This window comes from Sphaerulina musiva, assembly GCF_000320565.1.
Source record: "Sphaerulina musiva SO2202 unplaced genomic scaffold SEPMUscaffold_1, whole genome shotgun sequence".
Classification (NCBI taxonomy): domain Eukaryota; kingdom Fungi; phylum Ascomycota; class Dothideomycetes; order Mycosphaerellales; family Mycosphaerellaceae; genus Sphaerulina; species Sphaerulina musiva.
In genome coordinates, this window is record NW_016017383.1 from 2,768,256 (window position 1) to 2,792,378 (window position 24,123).

General features: G+C 55.6%; 6 protein-coding genes across 6 annotated transcripts; 2 read left to right on the forward strand and 4 right to left on the reverse strand.

Moving 5' to 3' along the window:
- Nucleotides 1-232: 232 nt before the first annotated feature.
- On the reverse strand, nt 233-4,354 carry SEPMUDRAFT_146231 (WD40 repeat-like protein). The gene is made up of 2 exons (XM_016903530.1): nt 3,498-4,354; nt 233-3,427 (listed from the first exon to the last, which is right to left on the reverse strand). Exons 1-2 carry the CDS (start codon nt 3,999-4,001, stop codon nt 791-793), a joined length of 3,141 nt encoding a protein of 1,046 aa, XP_016765262.1. The 5' UTR covers nt 4,002-4,354; the 3' UTR covers nt 233-790.
- Nucleotides 4,355-5,665: 1,311 nt separating this feature from the next.
- On the forward strand, nt 5,666-11,898 carry SEPMUDRAFT_146232 (acetyl-coenzyme A synthetase). Its single transcript, XM_016903531.1, has 6 exons — nt 5,666-5,774; nt 5,919-6,181; nt 6,279-7,470; nt 7,543-9,279; nt 9,338-10,015; nt 10,163-11,898. The coding sequence occupies exons 2-4, from the start codon at nt 6,096-6,098 to the stop codon at nt 8,272-8,274; spliced, it is 2,010 nt and encodes a 669-aa protein (XP_016765263.1). The 5' UTR covers nt 5,666-5,774; nt 5,919-6,095; the 3' UTR covers nt 8,275-9,279; nt 9,338-10,015; nt 10,163-11,898.
- SEPMUDRAFT_113164 (uncharacterized protein) lies at nt 8,893-11,698 on the reverse strand (the record flags this gene model as incomplete). The annotated part of the gene is made up of 4 exons (XM_016901018.1): nt 8,893-9,279; nt 9,338-10,015; nt 10,163-10,268; nt 10,341-11,698. The coding sequence occupies 4 exons, from the start codon at nt 11,696-11,698 to the stop codon at nt 8,893-8,895; spliced, it is 2,529 nt and encodes an 842-aa protein (XP_016765264.1).
- A 377-nt stretch (nt 11,899-12,275) lies between the features above and the next one.
- Nucleotides 12,276-14,735, reverse strand: SEPMUDRAFT_146234 (uncharacterized protein). Its single transcript, XM_016903532.1, has 3 exons — nt 14,351-14,735; nt 13,893-14,296; nt 12,276-13,841 (listed from the first exon to the last, which is right to left on the reverse strand). The coding sequence occupies exons 1-3, from the start codon at nt 14,602-14,604 to the stop codon at nt 12,670-12,672; spliced, it is 1,830 nt and encodes a 609-aa protein (XP_016765265.1). The 5' UTR covers nt 14,605-14,735; the 3' UTR covers nt 12,276-12,669.
- A 978-nt stretch (nt 14,736-15,713) lies between these two features.
- Nucleotides 15,714-17,113, reverse strand: SEPMUDRAFT_146235 (Brix-domain-containing protein). The gene has a single exon (XM_016903533.1). It carries the CDS (start codon nt 17,099-17,101, stop codon nt 16,214-16,216), a length of 888 nt encoding a protein of 295 aa, XP_016765266.1. The 5' UTR covers nt 17,102-17,113; the 3' UTR covers nt 15,714-16,213.
- A 5,651-nt stretch (nt 17,114-22,764) lies between these two features.
- SEPMUDRAFT_146237 (uncharacterized protein) lies at nt 22,765-24,114 on the forward strand. Its single transcript, XM_016903534.1, has 3 exons — nt 22,765-23,180; nt 23,261-23,357; nt 23,414-24,114. The coding sequence occupies exons 1-3, from the start codon at nt 22,792-22,794 to the stop codon at nt 23,885-23,887; spliced, it is 960 nt and encodes a 319-aa protein (XP_016765267.1). The 5' UTR covers nt 22,765-22,791; the 3' UTR covers nt 23,888-24,114.
- The last annotated feature ends 9 nt before the right edge of the window (nt 24,115-24,123 follow it).

A 24,123-nucleotide genomic window follows, 5' to 3' on the forward strand; every position in this document is an offset into this window, starting at 1 on the left:
GAGAAAGAGAGAGAGAGAGAGAAAGAGAGAGAGAGAGAGAAAGAGAGAGAGAGAGAGAGAAAGAGAGAGCGGAGCTAGTGGAAGGGATAGAGAGGAAGAGGAAGACGCACCAAGAAAAGCTTCGCCGGGCTGAAAACCAGCCGAGCGCTTCACAAGGGCACATGGGTCGGTGGAATAGTGTTATTGCTTTCCCCCGGCCCCACGCGCCATCGTAATACTCAATCTATGCGCTGCCGGATATTCTCACCAGGGGCTCGGCGTTTGATAAAAGTCCAGCCGGCTGCACACACACAGCCTGGACGACGACGACAACCACCACCACAGACTTGCTGCTGCTGCTCTCTTCCTCTCCCTCTCTCCAATGCCGCCACTCTCTTCGTACAACACCGGAGAGCAGCATGTGCTTAGACAGGGGTGAGAGCCCAGACTATACAAGTATACATGTCAGAAGGGACCCCTGGGTGTATTTTAACTTCACGTGGGACCATCCCAGAACCTGAACATCTACTTATCTCCATTGGGTATGCAGCGAACGCAGCCTGCCCTAATCGGAGCAGAACTACCTTGGTAGAGTGTGAGCTTATATGTGAGGGTAGTTCTCATGATATAGCAAAATTTTTGTGCAAGCAGACATTCTTCATGGAATTGATGCATGCAAGTAATCAGTGGGAAGTTCTTCATGTCTTCCTGATGAATGCGTTTTAAGTGCATGGACCATCGGCGCTTCCAGAGCAGTGTCTGACTGAGCGCTCGAAGCGCCGACCTGCTTCATCCACGTCTAGGTAGGCTGTCAAGATACAGCCGACGAGCCTTCGCTGGGCTTCCGCTTCATATTCTCCTCATGGGACTTTAGCCGTTCGTCTAACATGCCAACAATCTTGCTAGAAGCCTGATCGAGAAGCTTGGATATGGCTTGTTCGTCCAGTACTTTACCTTGCGCTCTCTCATTAAGCGCTCGTACTGTCAATCTGAGTTCCTTCTCCAGTTCTCGAAATACATCGGGAGTGATCGCATCGTTGTTCGGCGCATTGACCAACTTCTTGCGATACGTGCGTAGAGTGCGGCACACTGAATCCGTGGAGGAGGTCAAGGTACCGAAGCCGGATGTATTGGTAGCCACACCGCTCGACTTGAGCACATTTTCGCTGCTCTTGGAGCGCAAGGTCATGCCAAGTTGACCTGGACCGCGGACATTATTCTCCTTTTTCGTATGGTTTCGAGGACTGGGAGGTGAAGGAGACCGCTGACGCAGGCTTCTCCTCCTAGAAGACTGCAGAGTGGAACGGAAGACTGGCTCTAGTCGAGGCGTTTGCGCCAGAGACATTCTGCTCGTCCTATTCCTGATCTTTGGTGGCGATGGGGGTTGCACAGAGTTCAGACTCGATGGCGATGGCGGGTCCTGCTGCTCCTCCGTGGCTCTATCACGACGTATCCTTGATATCTCGGAGTGAGATAAGACTTTCCTGAGAGGAGGTCCGAGCACGGCTGGGGTGCTCTCGCGGTGGTTATGGCTAGACGGTTGTGTTCCCACCATTCCCTGCCATATGAAGATGGTAGAGTCGGCAGCCACGGTGACAATGCGAGGAGAAGACTGCTGGCATGACGCAGGTTCCCCGAGCGTGGTTGATATCAAGGCAGCGTCTGTGATGCCCTCAGTATGCCCCCAGTCCCGGGCGACCAGACTTCCATAGTCCGTGTATAAGCGAATCGACTTATCAGTGCTGGACACTCCGACGATCGTGGGAATTCCGTTCAGTGATGGCGCAAATAGGATCTTCGACAGCACCACCGCTTCTCCGTTCTCGTGATCAGCACACTTGAAGCAGTCGTGCTGCATGCCCGTTTTCGTGCTGTACCGAGCGACAGTGCGATCGTTACTCGATACCAGTATGCTATCTGGGTGGCCAGAGAGGCACATGCTCGTTGGCGCAGATTTGAGAGTGATTGCCCTCAGCATGGCGAATGCCAGCGTGCGTGGATTCTCCGCTCTGCGCACACCTGCCTCGCGTATCACCACTGATCGATCAGCAGAGCATGAGATCAAGTGGCTTCCGTTTTCGGACAATAGCAAGCCCGTCACCGCTCCCGCATGCTCATCCATAGTCTGAATCAACTCCAGTGTGCCAGAGTCACAGAGGAAGAGCTGGATTGTGCGATCTCGACTGGCGGATGCCAGGAAGCTGGTGCCGTTGCGCTCAAAAGCAAGGAGAGCTGTAATTTCCGCAGTATGTGCTCGTATGTGGCATCTGACGCGGCGCGATTCCAACTCGACTACCGCGACGGTGCCACATTTATCGCCCGAGGCGAGCATGGTACCATTGCGAAATACTGCTAGTGTGCGCATCTCGTTCGCAACGCCGTACGCGTCCGAAAAGCCCTCCAGGGGCATGGCGATGGGATCAGAAGTAGTATCGCCCTCGGCACTCCAGAAGTGCACCGTCCCATTGCCCGAATAAGTGCAAAATGATGCTTGGGAAAAGGTGGAAAATGTGAGCGGCAGCACGCCCAGCACGGCATCCTGATGCGCGGAAAGATTACGAATGCGCGCATTCTGGCTCAAAGCATGCGCATCGTCACCTAACCTTTCTACTCGAATACTGCGGCTTGAGTCTATTGTCACGACAGTATCGCCTAAAGTTGCTGTGGCCACTGTGGCGCTCTGGCAAAACGCCAATTTCGAAGGGGACATCGTGGATGGCGACCTGTTGACCTTTCCAGAGGCTCGCCTTTCTAGATCGGGTACCAAAAATGATGTAGTCTGGCTGTCCGCCCCATAAACGTGGAACATGTCGCGAGCATCCTTGCGAGCCGCGCTGATGGGAGTGGTCGTGAACGCGGCGAGACTCAGGGTTTGAATTTTATCGGCGTCGTCTAGTAAGCAAATGTCACCACCTTCAGTGCAGAGCAGAGCCTTGGTGTCGGAGATGGGAGTGATGGAAATGAAGATAGCATCAAGCAGTTCGCCAAGCAGGCAATTCTTGCCCGCCAGCACTCGGTGTCTGGGACTCAGTATGCTATTGCCAAAGTCAGAAGTCCGATTATCGTGTCGAGGTCGAGGCGTCGTGAGGGCATCGCGAGACATGTGTCGCGGCTCCTGCGAGACGTCTTCGTCCAATCTCCATATCTTGACAAATCGCAGTCCCGCTGTGACGATGGTATTGCCCATCCATTTCATATGATGAATGAACGCAGTGCATTTATTACTGGCATGCAGACTTGCCCGCAGCACATCAGCCCGCTCCTCTAGACTCCACACGTACAGGAATCCGTCATTGGCTGTTCCGAGCGAAGCCAGGAACCGGGAGTCACTGCTGAAACTGAGGGCGTGGACTCCGAAATGGTGCTCTGACAGAGAGCAGCAAGGCGCCTCCGACGAACCATCCTTGAGTGAGAAGATCAAGATTCTGGGGCGGTATCCGGTCTCCCCCTGAAGAGCCCGATGACTCCAAGGTAAGCAAGTGTCTCCGATATGCCTGGACTGGGGCGACTCCACTTACCAATGCTACCCATTTGCCATTGGGGCTCAGAGCGACAGAAGTAATGCTCTTGATGCGGTCTTTTGCTGTCGCAGACCGTCCGTTGGGCGAGTCGGACCAGTCTCGGCTGGCAGTGCCCAAGGGAGAAGCGGAAGCCGCGTCTTTGAGCTGACTTCCAGGTCTATATCGTGGATCATTGGGCGAAGGCGAGAGCGGCCAGGCTGCATCACGAGCTCCCGCGCTGGAGCTCGGTTTCGCCCTGAAGAAGTGTTGATTGACGTTGAGGTCGTGGTCGACGGTGACGACGACAGCAGTGGCGCCGGCGGTGTAGGCGAATTGAGGCGGGGAGGACAGGGCATCGAAGCTGGTGACGGCGGTAGTGGTGGTGCCGATGCTCTTGAGCAGATGCAAGCAGGGCTCGTCCCTGGTGGGCTTGGTGGGCGAGCGCGGGCTGGGCGATCGCAAGAAGGGCGAGTTGGAAGGCGTCAGTCGGAGCGGGAGGCTTCCATGAAAGGCGCTCATCATCCTTTCTCGTCGTCAAGCGAATGTGGTGGCCGGCAAGCTATGCCGCGCATAGTCTAGGGTTGGTGGACGCGCGTGACGGCGGGCGGGCGGTGGCAGGCAGCAGCAGGCAGACGGTCTCCGCGCGTGTTTGTGCCGCATGGACGTGTTCGTGTCGGCGTTCGTGTTCGTGTTCGTGTTGTTGTATCGTGTCTTGAGGGAGGAATGCGCGCGGTGGGAGAGGGGAGATCCAGGTATGCCAGGCGAGGTGAGGCAGGTAGCAGTCGCTCACTTCCTACCTACTACCTACCTAGGTAGGTACTCACACTCTGGAGTGATCGCGTCGCTGAAGGGAGAGGGGGAGGTGGTGGTGTTGGTGTGGTGGAAGAGCCGGCGGAGGGCAAGTGGTCGTGATGATGGATGAACATGTCCTGCCCATCCCATATAGGAAATCGTCACTCAATGCTCAAGCTTCGTCAATGGCTCTGTCGAGCGGCCACTTCCGCCGAACATGAACAGTCCCATTGGCTGTGCGCACTCGGTACGGTGGCTAGTCGAAGAATGATCATTGCTATAATCACAACCGACGTGTGTGTGTGTGCTGGATGGTGGTGGTGGTGGTGAACTAAGGTAGGTAAGGTATGATGGCAATGAAATATTTGGCCACGGGAAAGTCAACAGATGGAGACCAACAGCCAAGTCAATCACAGGAACAGGCGCCGTTGTGATGATGGAAGCCTTGTCAGCGGAGACGGAGACACGCGAGTCGCTGAGGTGAGCTCTCTCCCAGTCTCCCTGGTCTACATGTACATGTACCTTATTACACTACCTTATCTAGTAGCCTACCTTTAATGTACGGTACCAAGGAGGTACTGTGGTAAGGTCAGGTAGGTATATGAGTGCCTGTAGGTAGGAGGTACCTTACTGCCTAGCACCACACCTCAAGCCTTCATTGCATCCCCGCGTCAAAGGAAGCCAACCCGCAGCTGTCTATACCACCACCACCACCACCACCACTACAACAACAACTGCTGTGATGATGCCAGAGTGCCCCGTAGAATATAAGTCGTCAATCATGCTCCCAAGTGGACAATGAGGGTCACACGACACTGCAACTGCCTCCCACTGCTTCGAAGCCTCACCGTCACGGCGTCACCGTCAATCGTGCGGAGTCGGCAGTGCGGCCAAATGGAAATGGAAAACGGGAATGGAAAGACGGACAAAAGACAGGACAACCTAGGCAAATGCAAATGCAAAATGCAAAATGCAAATGGATTCACTGCCAAGCCTGAGGCGGCGGCCTGGGCGACGTGGGCGTAGGGAACCTGGTATGACTAAGGTGCCATTTAGCCAGCCCATGATGCCATCCCATCCCACACTGGAGTAGGTTCCCTAAACTTCCCTTAGTCACTTCTCGTGAGCCCCGCCCCTCCCAAACGATGTCAGCGGGGCAGCGTGCGCCGTGCAGCAGCAGAAGGCGGAGAAGGGCGAATTAGTTCGCTGCAGCATGCAGTAAGTGCCGGGTGATGATGTGAGATGTGCTTGTTGTGTCTCTGTCCGGGTGCTGTCCAGCGACGCGAGGGCGAGGCATATGGACGATGACTTCATGTTCTCACACACCTGAGGTGAGGAACTCCTCCTCCTCCTCCTCCTCCTCCTCCTCCTCCTCTTCCTCTTCCTCCGCCTCCTCTTCCTCTGCCTCCTCCTGCTCCTCCATCATTCGTGGGCCGAAGCTCGACCTTCCCCGAAGCGTCCAGCACGAGATCGGAAAAGGTCACAGGCAGTAGTAGTAATAAGGTAAGCCATGATGGCACGCTACGCACATGGCACATGCGCGCTACTGGACGTCTGAGCTGTGGGTGGGTCCAGATCTATCATCCTCGGAAAGGCTGAGAGTGTATAGCAGGAGAAGCCGCCTGACACCCTGGCCTGAACCTTTAGTCCGAGATTTAAACAGCTCATTGAGCTCCGTACCTGCGCCATCACTTTTCCCATCCCTCTCTGCTGCGGTACTGAAATTGCTTTGACTTGGAATTGATCGATTGGAATTGCATTACATCGAACGCCCATTGTTGTGCAGTCCAGATTTCTGAGAGCAGCGGGCACGCGCGCGCAGCCATGTCCGAAGGAAGCGAGCAGCCGCCCAACGGCATCCCCGAGTCGCGCTCGGCGGAGACGTACCATGTTCCCGAGGCGTTTATGAAGTGAGTGGCCGTGTGGAGGAGTGAAGCAACCAACGTCTATGCAAGCAAGGCAAGCAACAAAATTGAGTAGGTGACTGACTGATGGATGGGAGCGCAGCAAGCACCCCAAGCAGCCCCACCTTGGCTCGCTGGACGAGTACAAGCAGATGTACCAGGAGTCCATTACACGGCCCGACGCCTTCTGGGGCAAGCTGGCGCGCGAGCTGCTGACGTGGGAGCGGGACTTCCAGACGGTGCGCTCGGGCAGCCTGGCGGAGGGCGACAGTGCGTGGTTCCTCGAGGGCAAGCTCAATGCCTCGTACAACTGCGTCGACCGGCACGCACACAAGAACCCGGACAAGCCGGCCATCATCTACGAGGCCGACGAGAAGGGCGAGGGCCGCACCATCAGCTATGGCGAGCTGCTGCGCGAGGTGTCTCGGCTGGCGTGGGTGCTGAAGCAGATGGGCGTGCGCAAGGGCGACACCGTCGCCCTCTACATGCCCATGATCCCAGAGGCGCTGGTCGCCTTTCTGGCCTGCTCGCGTATCGGCGCCGTGCACTCGGTCGTGTTTGCGGGCTTCAGCGCCGACTCGCTGCGCGACCGCATCGTCGACGCCCGCTCCAAGGTCGTCATCACCACCGACGAGGGCAAGCGCGGCGGCAAGCTGATCGGCACCAAGAAGATTGTCGACGAGGCCCTCAAGCAGTGTCCCGACGTCGCCCACTGCCTGGTCTTCCAGCGCACCGGCGCCGAAGTGCCGTGGACCGCCGGCCGGGACCTGTGGTGGCACGAGGAGATGGCCAAGTGGCCCGCCTATTACCCGCCCGAGCCGATGAGCTCCGAGGACCCGCTGTTCCTGCTGTACACATCCGGCTCGACCGGCAAGCCGAAGGGTGTCATGCACACCACCGCCGGCTACTTGCTGGGCGCCGCGGCTACCGGCAAATACGTCTTCGACATTCACGACTCCGACCGCTTCTTCTGCGGCGGCGACGTCGGCTGGATCACCGGTCACACCTACGTCGTCTATGCCCCGCTGGTGCTGGGCGTCGCCACCGTCGTCTTCGAGGGCACGCCCGCCTACCCCGACTTCAGCCGCTACTGGGACGTCTGCGAGAAGCATGAGGTCACGCAGTTCTACGTGGCGCCGACCGCCCTGCGACTCCTGAAGCGCGCTGGCGACGAGCATGTCAAGCACCAGATGAAGTCGCTGCGTGTGCTGGGCTCCGTCGGCGAGCCCATTGCCGCCGAGGTGTGGAAATGGTATCACGAGAAGGTGGGCAAGAAGGAGGCCCATATTGTCGACGTGAGTGCGAGCTAAATACAATTCATGGTGATGATAGAGAGGACAGAGACTGACCCATGTGCCATACAACAGACTTACTGGCAGACCGAGACGGGATCGCACGTCATCACGCCGCTGGGCGGCGTCACCCCGACGAAGCCTGGTTCTGCCTCGCTCCCCTTCTTCGGCATCGAAGCCGCCTTGATCGACCCCGTGTCGGGCCAGGAGATCCAAGGAAACGACGTCGAGGGTGTGCTGGCGTTCAAGCAGGCCTGGCCATCCATGGCACGAACCGTGTGGGGCGCCCACAAGCGATATATGGACACCTATCTCAACGTGTATAAGGGCTATTACTTCACGGGCGACGGTGCTGCACGCGACCACGAAGGCTATTACTGGATTCGTGGCCGCGTCGACGATGTCGTCAATGTCTCGGGCCATCGTCTGTCGACTGCGGAAATCGAAGCCGCCCTGATCGAGCACCAGGCCGTGGGCGAGGCTGCGGTCGTTGGAATCAACGACGAACTCACCGGCCAAGCCGTCAATGCCTTTGTATCCATCAAGGATGGCCACGACGCCAACGACCAGCTGAAAAAGGACTTGATCCTGCAAGTGCGAAAGTCTATCGGTCCCTTCGCGGCACCCAAGGCCATTTTCATGATTCCCGACCTGCCCAAGACCCGATCCGGCAAGATTATGCGTCGTATCCTGCGGAAAATCTTGGCGGGAGAAGAAGATCAGCTGGGCGATACATCAACACTTGCAGACCCGTCGGTCGTGGACAAGATTATTGAGATTGTGCACGAGTCCAAGGGGAAGAAATAAGCTAAGATACCTACAACCTGTTAGGTAACCTCGTGGCTTCCAGGTTGTTTCTTCCTGTTGATGTCCGTCGCCAAGCCAATTCTAGCTTCCAGCACTACACTTACCTTCCGTAATGATCATGATGATGAGAGATTCCGACCACCATTTCGAATTTTGCAGCACCCGAGAGTTCCTTTTTGAGTACAGGTACATGTACATGCTGATTGAACGCGGTCTTCATCATCACTTTCGTTCGAAATATCGCCACAACCCATCCCGCGCTGATATAGCACTTATTACGAACCGTGATTCTACCCAACTTAGTGGTCCCATGCTCTCAGGCGCGTCTCATGCTATTATACCTATACGACTGATCCAGTGGCAGCTGGCCATGCCTTCCTGCATCCCAATGTTGTGGACAACTCGACAACACCACACGCCTGTGATGATCCTTCTTCTTCTTCTTCTTCTTCTTCTTCTTCTTCTTCTTCTTCAAATGGCCCCAACAAAAAACAAGTCGTAAGATTCGTCAAGACGGAAGATTGGCTGACCTCGCCATTCTTTATGCAAAACCCATCAAAATCAAAATCGTAGAAAGAGGAGCCTGTTTGCGCTGGCAAATGACATGCATGCTCCATCTCAGGCATACCGTACACTGTTACTATTCCTTTGTATCCCCTGATACGCCGGCGGAGGAACAGGAGGAGGAGGAGGCATCCACCCTCCTCGACTGTGTCGCGCCTGATCGGCCCAGCCCTGAGTGGCATGTGCATTTGTGTATTCTGGCATATCATACTGCATCTCGGGTCCACCTCGAGAGCCTCCATTCCAACCTTGCCAGCCAGTAGCAGCTGGAGGTGCCGGAACAGCTTTGTTGCGCTTGCGTTGACCACAGCGGCAAAGGCAGCCTAGAAGGGAGAAAAGTAAGAGACCGCCCACAGCCGACGCGATGCCGATGACCAGAGCCTTGTTGTCGTCGATCCAGGACTTAATCTGGCCTCCAGTCGTGGAGCCTTTGCACTGGCCCTACGCACCGCTGCTTAGCACGACTTCTCAATCGTCACACAAACCTGCTAGTACTTACTGCTGTTGCACATCTGCCACCACCGCCGCAGGGTGTGCCAGGAATAAAGTTCTGCTGCAGGCTATAACACACCCCTCTCCCAAACTCAGGACTGGCGCAGCTGATCAGACAGCCCGAGCTATCGCATGCATATGTATCATTGCCTTGTGTGTAGCTGCCCATCACCGTCTTGCATTGCTGATTCCGACTAGTGCATTGTCCACTAGCGCATTCCAGGCCATTGCCACAATCGGTACCATCTTCAAGAGTCTGGTCTGCAGGACAGGTGGCAGCGGTACCAGAGCACGTTTCCTGAGGATCGCATTGACCGGTCGTGGCACGACACACGGTGCCTGCCGAGGCAAATTGACACTGACGGCAACAGTCCTCATTTGAATCGTCACAAACTGAACCTTGGGTGAATTTGCAGGTGGTAGGGTTGCAGCATGGGTCGTCGGTGCAACCAGACTCTCCACCACAGTCGCAATCTTCGCCTGGCTCGACAATGCCGTTGCCGCATTGCTGGCCGGAGATCGTGGTCACGCCACGATTATCAGTCAGGCACCCACCATTGACCGAGTTGCGCATCAGGGCACTGCAGATGTTACCAACGGAACACGGGCTGAACTCATTGACACTATCGGAGGTCTGAGGGTTCATGATAAATCTTCCGCCAGCCGGGCAGATGCTGGCACTGAGCTAAAAGTGGCGCGAGGAATCGTCAGCAAAAGATATTTGAAATTACGAGCCCATTTGAGCAACGTCTGTCTTCACCAACTCGTTGCAGTTTGAGCTTGGTAGAGACGTGGGGAGATAGGGGTGCTGGCGACCTGTGACTTTACTTACAGGGCAACACTGTTGTGAGTTGACGAAATTGGAGTCGGCACATGCGTCGCTTGTGCAGTCGTGGACGGCACCGAAGGTATGGCCAACCTCGTGAGCGATGACTTTCCTACGATAGCAGGCCGAAGGTAAGCAAAAACCATGCAAGTTTCGATAATGTGGAAAGGGGTCTTGTGTTTACCATTCTTCTGCACCCTGTGTTCGAATGACAACATTCGCCCCAGTGACAGTCTCCGATCCTTGGGAAGCTGCCCCGTCACCAGTGATACTACCGTTGGTCGTGACAGCTGAGGCGACGCACACCTGACCCAACCAGGCAAGGCCTACGGCTGAAGACTGAGAGTTCCGGCAGGTGCTGAGCAATGTCCAGTAAGCGTTGGAATCGCGCTGATTGCCACGCCATGACGAGAACATGTTCAGACGTTGCGAAATGTCCACGCTATCCGAGCAAGCTTGATTCCATTCCGTGGCTGCCACTGGGGTCCCAGGACAAATTGCATCCGACACGGTCAGGTTTTGAAGGCCAAGTGATATGTTGAATGCGCTCTCGTAGAGTACGGACGCGGTATTGATCTGATCGATGACATTCTCACGAGCGGTTTGAGTGGAATTGAAGTCAGCAGTGTAACTGCAGTCTGTGGCAACACCAACTAGCGCAACTTTGCGCGTGGTAGGGCACCCGGCACTATCACCTATGCTGGCGACCAGGTTGCCACCAGCACTATTACCACCTGTCGTACCATCCAAGTCCTGACGCTTGTTGAACAAGTGTGAGAAATCCATCCTGCCATAACGCTCAACCGAACGCTTGGCCTTCATGGCCAAATACACAGGGTGGTCCTCCCTGGTGTTGAAGACCAGACTGTCAGCCTCACAGATTGAGGCGGCCGCAGCATTCCTGGACTTCAAATCGCGATGTGCCTGGCTGTCTGGCAGGATGTCGGAATCTCGCCAGAGAACCATGTACTCGTCCATCTGAGCCTCGATGTCGGGATCGTCCCAATGCTTGGTGCGCAGGTATCCACTTGAAGTCTGAATGTGATGATTGTCGCGATCCACGGAGAAGGCTCCTTGAAAGATGGGACGTATTCCATCTCGAAACACCGACACCCGTGCCCAGCCAGCATGTCTCCAGTCGTCGGCGTTGTTGCCCAACTTCTGCACCCACGCGGTGCCTCTGAACACTCTATGCCCTAGCCTGTCCACGGACTCCTGGCGCGATACCGTTCCGTCTGGCGCCAGGTATGTGACCATGGCATCGTGGGCGAGGATGTCATGGTTAGGCTCCAGGCGAAGCCTCACGTGCAACTCGTTGCGAACTTGAAAGGTGAGGTCGAACTCGTGCAGGGCCGTGAGGCGGTGGTTGTGGGTGTGAATCGTCGCATTCTGCACTACGGAGAGGGCGCGGATCGGGTTTCGAGTCGTGCTACTGGCAGCCGCGAGCGGCGTGAGAATCGCGATCGCAATCGTAATCGTCGATACCGCGTACGCCAGCAGAGAGAGGCCGAGTGAGGGGGAGGGCGGCAGTGAGCAGCGCATGGCCGCCGAGGTATGGGAGCGACGCAGCAGTCACCACATCCAAGCCACGACACAGCCGCGCGGACAAGATGAGCCAGGCCAGTGACCGGAAGGTATTGTGGTCGAAGTCGTAGCCGTGGAATGCTAGGAAAGAAGGTGCGAACGAGCGACGGGCTACTAGTCAGGTATGGTAGGTATGTATGCAAAAAAGGGAAAGTGAGGGTAGAGTGTGTTTACATTTAGGACTTTAGGTTGCTATATGCTGCTCCGGGAACCACAGGGTCCGAACTACCTATGTACTGGAGGTTCCAGGTTATATGTAACCTGTACTTACATAAGTCGGGTTGTTTCGTACATCAGCCAAGCCGGCCCGAACCCCAGCTGGCGTCATCAGTGTTCCGAGTCCGAGAGCCAGGACTTGGCAGCGTCCTCCTCTTAGGAGGTAGAAGTAGGCACTTGGGCGTGCAGAAGAGCGCACTGACTATCATCATCCACGTCGGCTGTGTGCAATACATATACTTTAAATGATCATGAAGATCCATCCCACCCGTGAAATCTGTTGCGATCGGGCGAAGACTCGCGAGGTAGTGCGAGCTGGGGAACAGTGTGAAACCAGAGCATTCTATTACCAGACTATCAATTGAATCTGCCTCAACCACTTCTAACGGGTATCATCGTTTCAGGGGTATTCGCATCAGTAAACAAACAAACTAACGTGGTATCGATTCAACAGACGCCGCCAAGCGCAAATCCTTGCTCCCAATGCAGAAATGCAATCCGCCAAACAGGGCTGCCGCAAACCGTGAGCGAGTGTAGAGAGTTGGTGATTAGGTGCAAAGCAGCGGAGGCCGTGAGTGTGGTGATCATGGTGAGCTCGAGCCATGGGCAGAGCGAGCCCGTATTTTGTAAGCAATCGACGCTTGGTTGTCAAACAATCTGAGATCGAGGACATTCCGTCGCGCCGGATCGGCTTCAGTCGCGCTACCGCAAGCTTATGCACTGGCGGTGACGGTAGGCGTCGAGTGCTGTGCCTGACCAACGTTGACAGCCTCTGGGACAACGTCGCCGATGGTCTGAGGCTCTTCCTTCTTGGCCTCGCCATTGGCGAGAGGAGTCTCTTCTGCAGTCTGAGAGGCAGTGGCCTCCTCGGCCTTGGCGTCAGTGGCGACAGGAGCCGCGTTCTCTTTCTTAGGCGCCTGCATGCGGTTCAGAGCCTTGCTGGCACGGCGTCCAAGACTGCCGAGCACCGACTGGCGCTTGTTTGGCGTGGTGGTCTCTGTCCTTGGCTCCTCGGCCGCAGCCTCGGTGGGCTTTTCAGCAGCAACAGCGGGAACATCAGCCACTGGCTCCTCAACCTTAGCGACGGGCTCAGTGGTGGCAGCCTGCTCACTGGCGGGAACGGCAGGGACCTCCTCTGTCTTGACTGGTTCCTTCATGTTCGTGTTTGGACTGACGCTTCGGTTGCGCTTGATGAAACCACCAATGCCGGACAGGAAGTTGTTCTTCTCCTTGCTGGGAGTCGAAACCTCTTCTTTCTGCTCTTCCGCCTTTGGCTCGACAGCAGGCTCCTCAAGAGCTGGGACAGCAGTTACCGCAGCAGGCTCTGTGGTGGCGGCAGTCTCTGGGAGCACAGGTGGCTCAGAGCTGACAGCATTGACATTGTCTGGCTTCAGCTCGGCATCTTTCAAATCCTTCTCCTTGGCAGGGCTACGAAGACCACTCCAGCCAGACGACACACGACCAAAGATGCTACCACGCTTGTTCGCTTTCGCCTTCTCCTCAGGGAGAGTTTCGGCAGGCTTGTCCTCGGCAACTACGTCCGCAGCAGCTGGTACATCGGCAGCGGAAGTACTGGCAATGACTGGAGCAGCCTCAGTCGAAGCGAGAACAGGTGTCTCCTCAGGCGCCTTGGTTTCTTCTTTTTCGACCTTGGTCTCCTCGTTCTCAGCCTTCTTTTCGGCAGTCTTCTGTTCAGTCTCTTCTTTGTTGGTCTTGAAGCGGTTCAAAATGCCACGAGAAGTAGAGCGACTCTTCTGGGTCTTCTTCTGTCCCTCCTCGAGCTCGCCATCGGAAGAACCGAGACGCTCAGCGTTGGGAACCTTGGTGCTCTTCTTTGGCTTGGAAAGACTTCGAGTGGTAGCGGCGCCAACGACGTTGGGCTTGCCTGCGGGGGGATCAGTACAAGGTTACGACCAAGGACCAACGCGTTACTTACTGAGCTTCTCAATCTCGGCTTTGTAGCCCTCACTGGCGAGGATCTCTTCTTTAGACGCCTTGCCATGCTCGATAGCCCTCTCAACCGAGAGATACCAGCCGTCACGCTCGGCTTCGGTTGCAGCCTTGAAGGTGTGGTTGTGGCCGTCAAGGTTGAATGAGAACTCGTGGGCAGCCAACTTCTTCAAGTCGGACGCGTCGTAAAGTGCGAGCACATCTGCGGGGTGTGCTCGGTTGGTCTCGCCCTTCTTGTTGAAGAACAACAGGCCCTTGCCAGTCTGACTCGCCCAGGCGACGACGGCGTGTGAGATTTCTGGCTTCTCCCCGCGCAAATAGAGGTCTAGGCTCTGTGGGGCGACGGCTTCGTCGCTGAGCCAGAGCTCCTTCTTGGACGGAATGAGCGACCTGTAGGTCTGTCAGCTCGCGTTTCACGCGTGATCGACAGAGGAAAGCACTCACTTCAGGAGACCCGGGCCTTTGTATGCGAGCTGACCCTCGGTGATAGGCTCCACGGCCTTCTCGGCAGTCTCTGTCGCGGGCTCTGTTGCAGCACCATCGGTGACGGCAGGCGCCTCGGTCTCCGTCTTTGGCACTTCGCTGTCAACCTGCGCGTCGGTCGGCAGAGGAGCATCCTTGGTGATGCTTGTGGCTGTGGCAGGATCTGTGACCACAGTCTCCGCCGCCTGGGTGGTGTTGTGCTGAACGTCGGACATGGTGAAAAAGGGATGTTCGAAGAAGGGTATGGAAGTTCGCGACCTGCTCAAAAGGATCTTTGCGTGGTCGAAGACAGCGAAGATTGAAGCAGGCGGGTTGGGGGTATCACAAAGAAAAGGCAACAACGCTGATGGGGGATTGGATCGCGGCAGAGTCGAGGGAAGAGCGACAGTTTTGATGAGAAGAAGCGAGATTGGACGCTCAAGCCATCCGCTACCACCTACAGCGGGCTACAGGTACCTCCACCTCGAATTTTGACCCGCCGGCAAGCCTTGTATGAGATCCATGCTTGCATGCAAAGATTATTATTTTCTTTCTCGCCGTGGACGCGTCGTGCTACACAACCGACATGCGAGCGAATCAGCCCACGGTGTTCGCCTCGCCGTGTGACCCTCTGATACCATACCGCAACAGTGGGCAGCACATGCACACAGGCCAGTGAATTTTTCCCTTAGGGATACCTACCTACCTACCTTGCCTACCCTAGGTACCTAATGCACATGTATCTACGGACACCGCGTAAGACAGCCCACCCGTGCATTCTGCCCGTCCGTTCCCCCTTCTCCTTGTTGTGCGCGCGTTTCTGCACTTTCTGGTGAGACGCTGCAATAAAGTGCCGTCCTCGAGCCACAGGGCCGCCCGTGCTCCCTATGGGATCGGTGTTTTGTGCCCTTTTATGGGCGCATGCGACGACACGGCACGTACCGTTGGCCAATCACCCCAAGGCCACCAGGGATCGTGAACAGCTTTGCAGCAGCAGCTTGGAGCAGCCCAAGAGCCTCGCAGGTCTCGCCCGTTTCAGGACATCGTGCGGCGTGCGCTGCTTCATGCCAACCTCCCACCGGTGCAACTATCTGTCGCCGCTCCACTGTCTATTTGTATTGTGGCCGACCATCGTGATTGTTGATGTGCACGCTAAACGCTTCTGACCCAAAGGCCACTGGCACGGGGTGCTCACCGCGCGATCGTGTACAGGGTATATGAATAAATACGTAGAATAGCCGTGCAATGAGTCGTGATATTGAATGGGGCGGTCTGAGGCCCCTTGGCTCTCCTTCACACGCAAGAGAGAAAACACTGCGGCACCATGATCAAAATTCTAATTGGTGGAACGCATCTGGTGACAGGTGACGTTATGTATGTCTGGTGACTCTGATGAGTGCCAGCAACGGACAACCATCTGGGCTTTGCCGAGAGTCAGCACAGCACCTACGACTCCACGACTTCAGTCACGTCCTTCTGTCTCCTGGGCCTTGCCTCAAACAAGCTATGGATGTTTCTACCCTTTGGCTAAGACGTACTGGAAGTACCTACTCCGCATACCTTATTCATCTGCCTCTCCACTTTGGTAGTGGACCACGTCCAACTACCTCTACTACCTCACGGCCCCTGTTGTCCATGAATGCTACCACAAACCATGGAAGCACCGTCCTGTGTTGAGCGTCATTCACATCCCTTCGCCCTCAAAGGGAAGGAGCAAGTACTGTTCACTTCAATGAATTCGCGCAAACTTTGCAGAGAGAAGCGGATGGTTCAAGTCACATCTCGGCTGTAGGAGGTAGGGCCAATCGTCCATCATGGAGGGACCAGCCGGCACTTCTATTCTCCTCACAAATAGTCCTTCTTTTTGCTTGTCCTCGTGTACTGGTTCATGTGCCATTCCACATCTCCATCCTTGTTTTCCGCTGTGCCCTGCCTGATCTCGAACAAGCGCATCGTCATTCGAGGTCCGACTTCCGCCAGCTCAACACTTTGGTAGCCCGTCTTGACGAATACATGATGTCTTACTTCTATGCTGTCTTCGATGTTCTTGAAAGTCACGACTCTCGAGCCCAACTTCGTGCCGCTTTCTCGTGGCGGAAAGAGGTGTTGTAGTATTTTCAGTACTCGCTTCCCAAGCTGCGTTGTGAACCCCTCAAAGATGAGGTGCGGATAGCTCTCGCTGACCGTTCCGCGCGAGACGTTTGGAATGTCGTGTCGCAAGACCACATTGTGTAGACTGAACGAGGCAGTGGGGCCGTGAGGAAAGTGCGAGATCGTGAGCGCTGTGGGTGTGCCGCGATGCTCGTGCAACAAGATCAGGTCGGACAGCCCGTTGGCCTTGGCGCTGCTGACGAGGTTAGGCAGAATGGTGTTGCCGCGATTCAGTCGTATGCTGGTGGGCAGCAGCAGTCGAATTTCCTTGGAAAATTGGCCCAGCCTGCTACTGGGGTCGCGCGAGGTGGTGACTAGCACGCGAGGCTCAACGACGCCGGAGAGATAGCTGTACTCATCATCGAGCTCCAGCTCCTCCTCGGTGGTGCGGTCCGCACGCGACTCGTCGTACTTATAGTCACGGCGCAGCTGAGAGTCGTTCGCTATGCTGGGCTCGAGGGGTCTGCCCGACGCAAGCGACGCCTTCAGCTTTGCACGCTTCTCGGAAATCTCAGCATCGCGAAGGGTAAGAGCGCGTCGGTAAAGGTAATCGCGACGCTGCCGTGCCTGTCGTCGTATCATCGTCGGATGCTGCGAGGTGATGAGAAGAAGAATGGCGGGGATGACAGAAAAGTTACAGTTCCAAAAGTGCTTTGCCAAGTCTCCCTCAGCGTGCCAGCGGGGATGACTTCCAGCTAACGATCTCTCCTCACACTTACTTACAACAACAATACCAGGTCTGCTCGTCCCGGGCGACAGCACCACTCTGCAACCCACGTTCTTTACCTAGGCTGCAACACGCCGCAAAGAGCTGGGCAGACTGAACCCTTGCTCCCACCACACCACGAAAACCACCACCACCACCACCGCGACCGCTACCACCATCATCGGAGCCAGCAATTTCACCCTGCGGCCACCACTCCTGGTTGCAGCCATCCTGCCCGTGGACACGGCATGGAAGGCACCTTCACCAATGTCGCCAATCATCTCGTAGGCGATTCGGCCTCCGCTATCAACGAAGGCGATGACACCTCCACTTTGGACGTGGCGCTGAATGGCGGCGGCCCGCGGAGGAGACGAGTTGGCGACGACGACGAGACGGACGTGTACGAGTATGATGATTTAGAATCTCTGGCAAGCCACACGAATGGCGCGAACGGTCAGGCTAGGCCTGATCAAGAGGAAGAAGTTGAACTGCCAGCGCACGCCTGCGCATATTGTGGTATCCACAACCCGAGCTCAGTAGTCAAGTGCCTGTCCTGCTCTAAATGGTTTTGTTCTGCCCGCGGCAACACTTCCAGCAGCCACATCATCAACCATCTGGTTCGCGCGAGGCACAAAGAGGTTCAGCTGCATCCTTCATCCCCTCTGGGGGACACTACGCTCGAATGCTACAACTGCGGCACCAAGAATGTGTTCCTGCTTGGCTTTATCCCGGCAAAGAGCGACACTGTCGTTGTTCTTCTCTGCCGCCAGCCTTGCGCTGCCCAACCTAGCAGCAAGGATATGAACTGGGATACCACCAAATGGCAACCATTGATTGAGGATCGCTCCTTCCTTTCTTGGCTTGTCAATTCACCGACCGACCAGGAACAAATGCGCGCTCGCCACTTGCCGCCGCAGGTCATTGCGAAGCTCGAGGAGCTGTGGAAGGACAATCCCAGTGCAACTATCGAAGACTTGGAGAAGAGCGCTAGCATTGACGATGAGCCTGCTCCAGTGCTTCTGCGCTACGATGATGCGTACCAGTATCAGAATGTCTTTGGACCTCTGGTCAAGATCGAGGCAGACTACGATCGCAAGCTGAAGGAGGCTCAGAGCCAGGACAACTTAATCGTGCGCTGGGACTTTGGTTTGAACAACAAGCATCTGGCTTCTTTTGTTCTTCCTAAGCTCGAATTGGGGGACGTTAAGCTCGCTGTTGGCGATGAAATGCGATTGCGCTACACCGGTGACCTACGGCCGCACTGGGAAGGTGTGGGATATGTGATCAAGATTCCCAACAATCAATCAGACGAAGTGACCATCGAACTTCGTTCGCGCGGCGATCACAAGTCGGTCCCTACCGAGTGCACACACAATTTCACCGCCGACTATGTCTGGAAGGCGACTTCGTTCGACCGCATGCAGCACGCGATGAAAACATTCGCCATCGACGAAATGTCTGTTTCAGGTTACATTTTTCATCGCCTTCTCGGCCACGAAGTTGCCGCTGCGCCGATGAAAGTCCACATGCCAAAGAAGTTCAGCGTGCCCAACCTGCCAGACCTCAACAGCTCGCAGATTCAAGCAGTCAAGTCGGTCTTGCAAAAACCACTCAGCCTGATCCAAGGACCACCAGGAACTGGCAAGACGGTCACCTCTGCTACCATCATATACCACCTCTCCAAGATGAACGGTGGGCAGGTACTCGTGTGCGCACCTTCCAACGTTGCCGTTGATCAGCTGTGTGAGCGCATTCACTTGACTGGCTTGAAGGCTGTTCGTGTCACCGCCAAATCCCGCGAGGATGTGGAGTCCAACGTCGGATTCTTGTCGTTGCATCGACAAGTTGCAATGAATGACACGAATGTGGAGCTGAACAGGTTCAATCAGCTCAAGGCGGAGCTTGGTGAGCTCTCCAGCGTGGACGAGAAGAAATTCAAGACGCTCACTCGTGCTGCTGAGCGTGAGATCTTGCAACACGCCGATGTTATCTGCTGCACTTGTGTGGGGGCTGGTGACCCGCGACTTGCGAAGTTCAAGTTCAGAACCGTGCTGATAGATGAAAGCACGCAATCTGCCGAGCCAGAATGCATGATTCCGCTTGTTCTCGGGTGCAAGCAGGTCGTCCTTGTCGGTGATCACCAGCAGCTTGGGCCAGTCATCATGAACAAGAAGGCTGCCAAGGCTGGGCTCAACCAGTCGCTGTTTGAGCGTCTTGTCATACTTGGCCTTTCCCCGATTCGCCTCCAAGTGCAATACCGAATGCACCCGTGCCTCTCGGATTTTCCCTCCAATATGTTCTACGAAGGCTCTCTGCAGAATGGTATCTCCATGCAACAGCGCCTTCGCAAGGATGTTGATTTTCCCTGGCCTGTGGCAGATTCGCCGATGATGTTCTGGTCCAACCTGGGTACCGAGGAAATCAGTGCGTCTGGAACATCTTATCTCAATCGAACGGAGGCATCAAATGTTGAGAAGATCGTGACCAGGTTCTTCAAGGCGGGCGTCAAGCCCAATGCGATTGGCATCATCACTCCGTATGAGGGTCAGCGTTCTTATGTTGTGCAGAGCATGCAGCAGACCGGTACATTCAAGAAAGAGTACTACAAAGAGATTGAGGTGGCCTCCGTCGACGCGTTCCAGGGCCGAGAGAAGGACTTTATCGTCCTCTCTTGCGTCCGCAGCAACGATCACCAAGGTATCGGCTTCTTGAGTGACCCACGACGTCTCAATGTTGCTCTCACTCGTGCAAAGTATGGCTTGGTCATTCTCGGCAATCCAAAGGTTCTCAGTAAGCATCCGCTGTGGCACTATCTGCTGCTGCACTTCAAGGGGCGCAACTGCTTGGTCGAAGGTCCTCTCAACAACCTCCAGGTGTCTTTGCTGCAGTTCAGCCGACCTAAGACGTCTTATCGAGGTCCTCAGCGATACCAGATGGCTTACCAGCATGCCAACCACATGGCTGCTGCCACTGGCCCACGTACGAACGGACGCCGTGAAGGGCCACCTGGTGCAGGGGACGGCAGCATAGTCGGGTACATTCCAGACGATGTGTCTTCTATTCATTCGTCTGCGCTCGGCGGCGCCGCTCTGCCCAATCAGTACCCAACCATGTTCCAGGGCTTTCAAGAGTCTTGGCCCACATTGTCTGCAGACCAGCGCCGCAACGGAGCTCCGATGGAGCACGCTCGTGTTGCGCCTGAGTCGGTGACTGGTGAGAGCGTTGCTCCAAGTGAGGTTACGGACGTCACGATGGACGGCTCCGCCAAGCTTGGTCAAGGTGGCGTGAGCCTGACGGGTTTGAGCATCAACGACTTGAACAAGCAGGCCTCGTTGTCCCAGTCTGACAAGCTCCGCCGCTACGTGGAAGGCCAGGGACCTCCACAGCCACCGATTGGAGCTGGCAGAAATCGGACCACCCTCGAAGACGACGCTCAGAGCGTCAGTACTACATTCCAGAGCCAAGTCGGCTATGACTGATGACGGAACTGCAGTGATGTTTGGAGCTACCCAGACACCTCATGCTTGATGAAACCCAAACGTGCTGCTGTCCTTTGTAAGCACCTTGTGAGAATCTGTCATTCCCAGGCTATCATCGGGTGGCCATCGACTGCCACCTATATACCTGCTCAAGCTTGCCAATGTGGATGTCTTGATCATAGTCGTGTACCCGGGCGTCCAGACTGCAAAGGTGTACTTTCAACAGACACGGGCTTTCAAGGCACAGCGCATCGCTCCGGGTAGACGAATCCTACCGCACATCTAGCGCACAGTATAGCGGCTGCGTCTCTACACAGGTTATTGCAGTGTTCCAAACTCCAGCTGATGGCGCAGAAGCGGCAGCCCCATCCACGTCATACACGGTAGAGTCAGCATATTTACGTCGCTGCGACGCATTTGCCTGGAAGCAAAACTGTCCAGTCCAACACGATGTACTCGTTCGGCTGAGAAGTGGAAAAAGATGAAGAAGAAGAAGTAGAAGAAGAAGAAGAACCAACTAGCTTTAGTCACTCATTTGGGCGAGAAGAAAATCGAGCACAAGCTGCGTGCAACTATGCCGACATGAGGTTCCTCCCGTGTGCATTTGTGACATGTGTGCTGCGTTTTACATACTGCTGTTGCAAGACGCTGATGATGCTGTCGGATTGCACAACATACTTCAGCGCAGCAGTGGCATGGAAGTGAAGTGCGGCGGTGGCAGCTCGTCCAGATGGGCGCTAGCGGCAGTACCCCTAGTGAGTGAGTGCGTGCTGTTAGCCTGTTGCTGATTGTGCCCTACCGCCGCGATTGTTGTATCCTTGTATCTTGTTGAACTTGGAGGTCTGAGATCAAGAAGAGATCAAGAGAAGACGCTGCTCATCACTCTGCTCGTATACATGGGTCCAGCTCGATCGGCAGTTGGATTGCTCTCAGGCCAGGGTAAATGGGCCGTTTTTCGCGCATTGTGCATCACTCATGACCACACTCTCGCGTGCAGCGATCAACATGCATTCATTACCTTATTGTTATTGTGAATGGATTCCGGAATGTTGATTCATGCCGCGATTATGCGTTTGCGGAGATCCAGGCCGACGCGTGGAATGCAGATGTGAACGTGCGTGCGGCAATAGGTCACCTACATGTCACCACGGAAACGTGGAAACGCGGAAAACGTTATATCACCGCGTTATTGTTGTTGTACACCTCAAGGCTCACGGACTCTCGACGATGACCGGTTAAGGTTGGTTGGATCTGAAATACTGTCGCAAAACCCACAAGTGGAAATCAATCAATGCTCGTCATTCATATGGGACTCACTCTGCCTGTCTCCCACCGCCCTCAAGATGGCTTCGGCAGCAGAACACAACACACACATGGAGCATGATGAGAGTAGTAGTCAGGTACATCGTAACCTCTCTATTACTGTCTCACATCTCGCTGCAAGGGGGAGGCCGCTTGTACCGATGGGAACAGTCAAATCTCCACCAGATGTCGACACCAAGTTGCCCTTTTCTGCTGACACTGAGCGGGCAGCTGACTGGTGGGCAACGCATTAGAGTTTGCGCCGGGAGCGAGAGTTCTTAAATACAAGCTTAAGCCTTAATCTGCTCGCCGATCTGGGCAACGGCTGTCGCAGAGAGCCTGGCATACCAACCGCACAGCCGTAATACGACGCTGCTGATTGGCTCCCCGAGCATGCATGCACTCACGTCTACGGATCCAGTGCCAGCCGTGTACGGAGAAGCACGTTTCCGTGACCAGGCAGCTCTTTGTAGCATAGTCCCATAACGAAAACTGACATTCCTCGTGCCCGCAATCTGCTCGTTCAGGCTGTGGCATAGCCACGACGCAGGCTCCAAAATGGTCAAGCGCTACACACTATCACGTCCTCCCCCCCCCTAAAGGTTCCTGGACCTAACCGAGCCATGCGTCAAGGACATGGCGAGTAGGAGGTACTTGTATTCGCCCTCTGCCACCACCATGGAAATCCTCGCCTGCGTCCTTTGTCCCTCCTCAAGTCCTCACCTACCCGCACATCCACTCCTGTTCCCTCGTCCACCACCACCACCACCACCTTCTATCCCAACATGAAGTCCTCCACTGTCGCTCTCGGCCTCGGCGCCGCTGCCACTGTCTCGGCACAGCGTCCGACGGACATGTCCATCTGCGACTACTACACCACTGCGCTGTTGAAGGAGAACAACGCGACGAACCAGCAGACCGTGTTGACCCTCGTGGTGAACACTGCCGTCATTGGCAACTACACTTCCAACCCCGGTTCTCTGGTCGCCGTGCCTGGTATTCTCGCCAATGGAACGGGTGAATATGAGGGCGTCAACCTTCTCCCATACTTCTCTGGTGCGCTCGCCTCCACGAACGCGGGCGGCATGCCCAAGGCCGTCAACTTCCTCGACGACGGAGGAGCCACTCCCCTCATGATGAACAAGCCTGCCAACGGCACCAACTCCGCACAATAGTATGTTCCAAGTGTACTTTGCCTACGAGAGACACCATCAGCTTCGCGTCCACTAACTGTTATTTTTACTTCTTTCTCAGCGCCCTCCTCACCCACCTGTACCAATACTTTGGCTACCTTCTCGGCTGCAGTCAGTTCGCCAACACCACCATGCCATATGAAGGTGATACATCCATGGTGAGTCCCCGCGAGTCCCCATTCCCACACACACCTTGACTAACGAAATGCTGCAGTACTCTGTCCACAAATACATGGGACTGAGCAACGACGAAGTCCAATACTTCATCCAGCAAGTCGGTCTTGCCGCCCTCTCATTTGGCGTGACTCAGGACGATGCCACTGCCGTTGGCAAGTCTCTGACCGACGCGTTCGGCTACCGCTGCGCACCTCCCGCGTCGATCCCTGCTTCCGCGCCCGCTGAGCTGCAGGCCATTTGCATCGAGGACGACTGCCCAATTGCTCCCACCAACGCGACTTGCTCGTCATACGAGCCTGTGGTCGAGCCTGCCGCTGCTTCTGGCTCTGCTTCTGGTTCGGCTCCTTCCTCCAATGGAACCATGATGAACTCCACCAGCAGCACACCTGCCTCGGGCGCGCCAATGCCCTCGGGAAGCATGCCCGCTTCATACACCGGTGGCGCTGCTTCGCTCCTTCCCGTTGTGTCGACGGTCATCTTGGGCGCCGTGGCTGCCGTGTTTGCTTTGTAAGCAGCCATTGTCTAGGTACCTCCTTACGGTACATTAGGTTCTAGGTATCTTGGTGTTGTAGAAATGCGACTGGACATGAATGAGCATATACCCACGTTGTACCGCTCCGATAATTACCTAGTACATAATCCATTAATCGTGTCAAATCATCGCATTACATCCTTTCATCGTTTGCCGTCTCGGCAGAGAGATCCGCGCAGATCGACCATGGAGAAGAGACCACGCTCAGACAAACC

What these genes read in the sequence shown, in the direction of transcription:
- SEPMUDRAFT_146232 (XM_016903531.1), top strand. Translation starts at nt 6,096, where the DNA reads ATGTCCGAAGGAAGCGAGCAGCCGCCCAACGGCATCCCCGAGTCGCGC. An exon ending in GTTCCCGAGGCGTTTATGAA is followed by an intron (nt 6,182 to 6,278) that starts GTGAGTGGCCGT and finishes ATGGGAGCGCAG; the next exon opens with CAAGCACCCCAAGCAGCCCC. An exon ending in AGGAGGCCCATATTGTCGAC is followed by an intron (nt 7,471 to 7,542) that starts GTGAGTGCGAGC and finishes GCCATACAACAG; the next exon opens with ACTTACTGGCAGACCGAGAC.
- SEPMUDRAFT_146231 (XM_016903530.1), bottom strand. Translation starts at nt 4,001, where the DNA reads ATGATGAGCGCCTTTCATGGAAGCCTCCCGCTCCGACTGACGCCTTCC. An exon ending in ATGGCAAATGGGTAGCATTG is followed by an intron (nt 3,428 to 3,497) that starts GTAAGTGGAGTC and finishes CGGGCTCTTCAG; the next exon opens with GGGGAGACCGGATACCGCCC.
- SEPMUDRAFT_146234 (XM_016903532.1), bottom strand. Translation starts at nt 14,604, where the DNA reads ATGTCCGACGTTCAGCACAACACCACCCAGGCGGCGGAGACTGTGGTC. An exon ending in AAAGGCCCGGGTCTCCTGAA is followed by an intron (nt 14,297 to 14,350) that starts GTGAGTGCTTTC and finishes ACAGACCTACAG; the next exon opens with GTCGCTCATTCCGTCCAAGA. An exon ending in AGCCGAGATTGAGAAGCTCA is followed by an intron (nt 13,842 to 13,892) that starts GTAAGTAACGCG and finishes ATCCCCCCGCAG; the next exon opens with GCAAGCCCAACGTCGTTGGC.
- SEPMUDRAFT_146235 (XM_016903533.1), bottom strand. Translation starts at nt 17,101, where the DNA reads ATGATACGACGACAGGCACGGCAGCGTCGCGATTACCTTTACCGACGC.
- SEPMUDRAFT_146237 (XM_016903534.1), top strand. Translation starts at nt 22,792, where the DNA reads ATGAAGTCCTCCACTGTCGCTCTCGGCCTCGGCGCCGCTGCCACTGTC. An exon ending in GGCACCAACTCCGCACAATA is followed by an intron (nt 23,181 to 23,260) that starts GTATGTTCCAAG and finishes CTTCTTTCTCAG; the next exon opens with CGCCCTCCTCACCCACCTGT. An exon ending in ATGAAGGTGATACATCCATG is followed by an intron (nt 23,358 to 23,413) that starts GTGAGTCCCCGC and finishes GAAATGCTGCAG; the next exon opens with TACTCTGTCCACAAATACAT.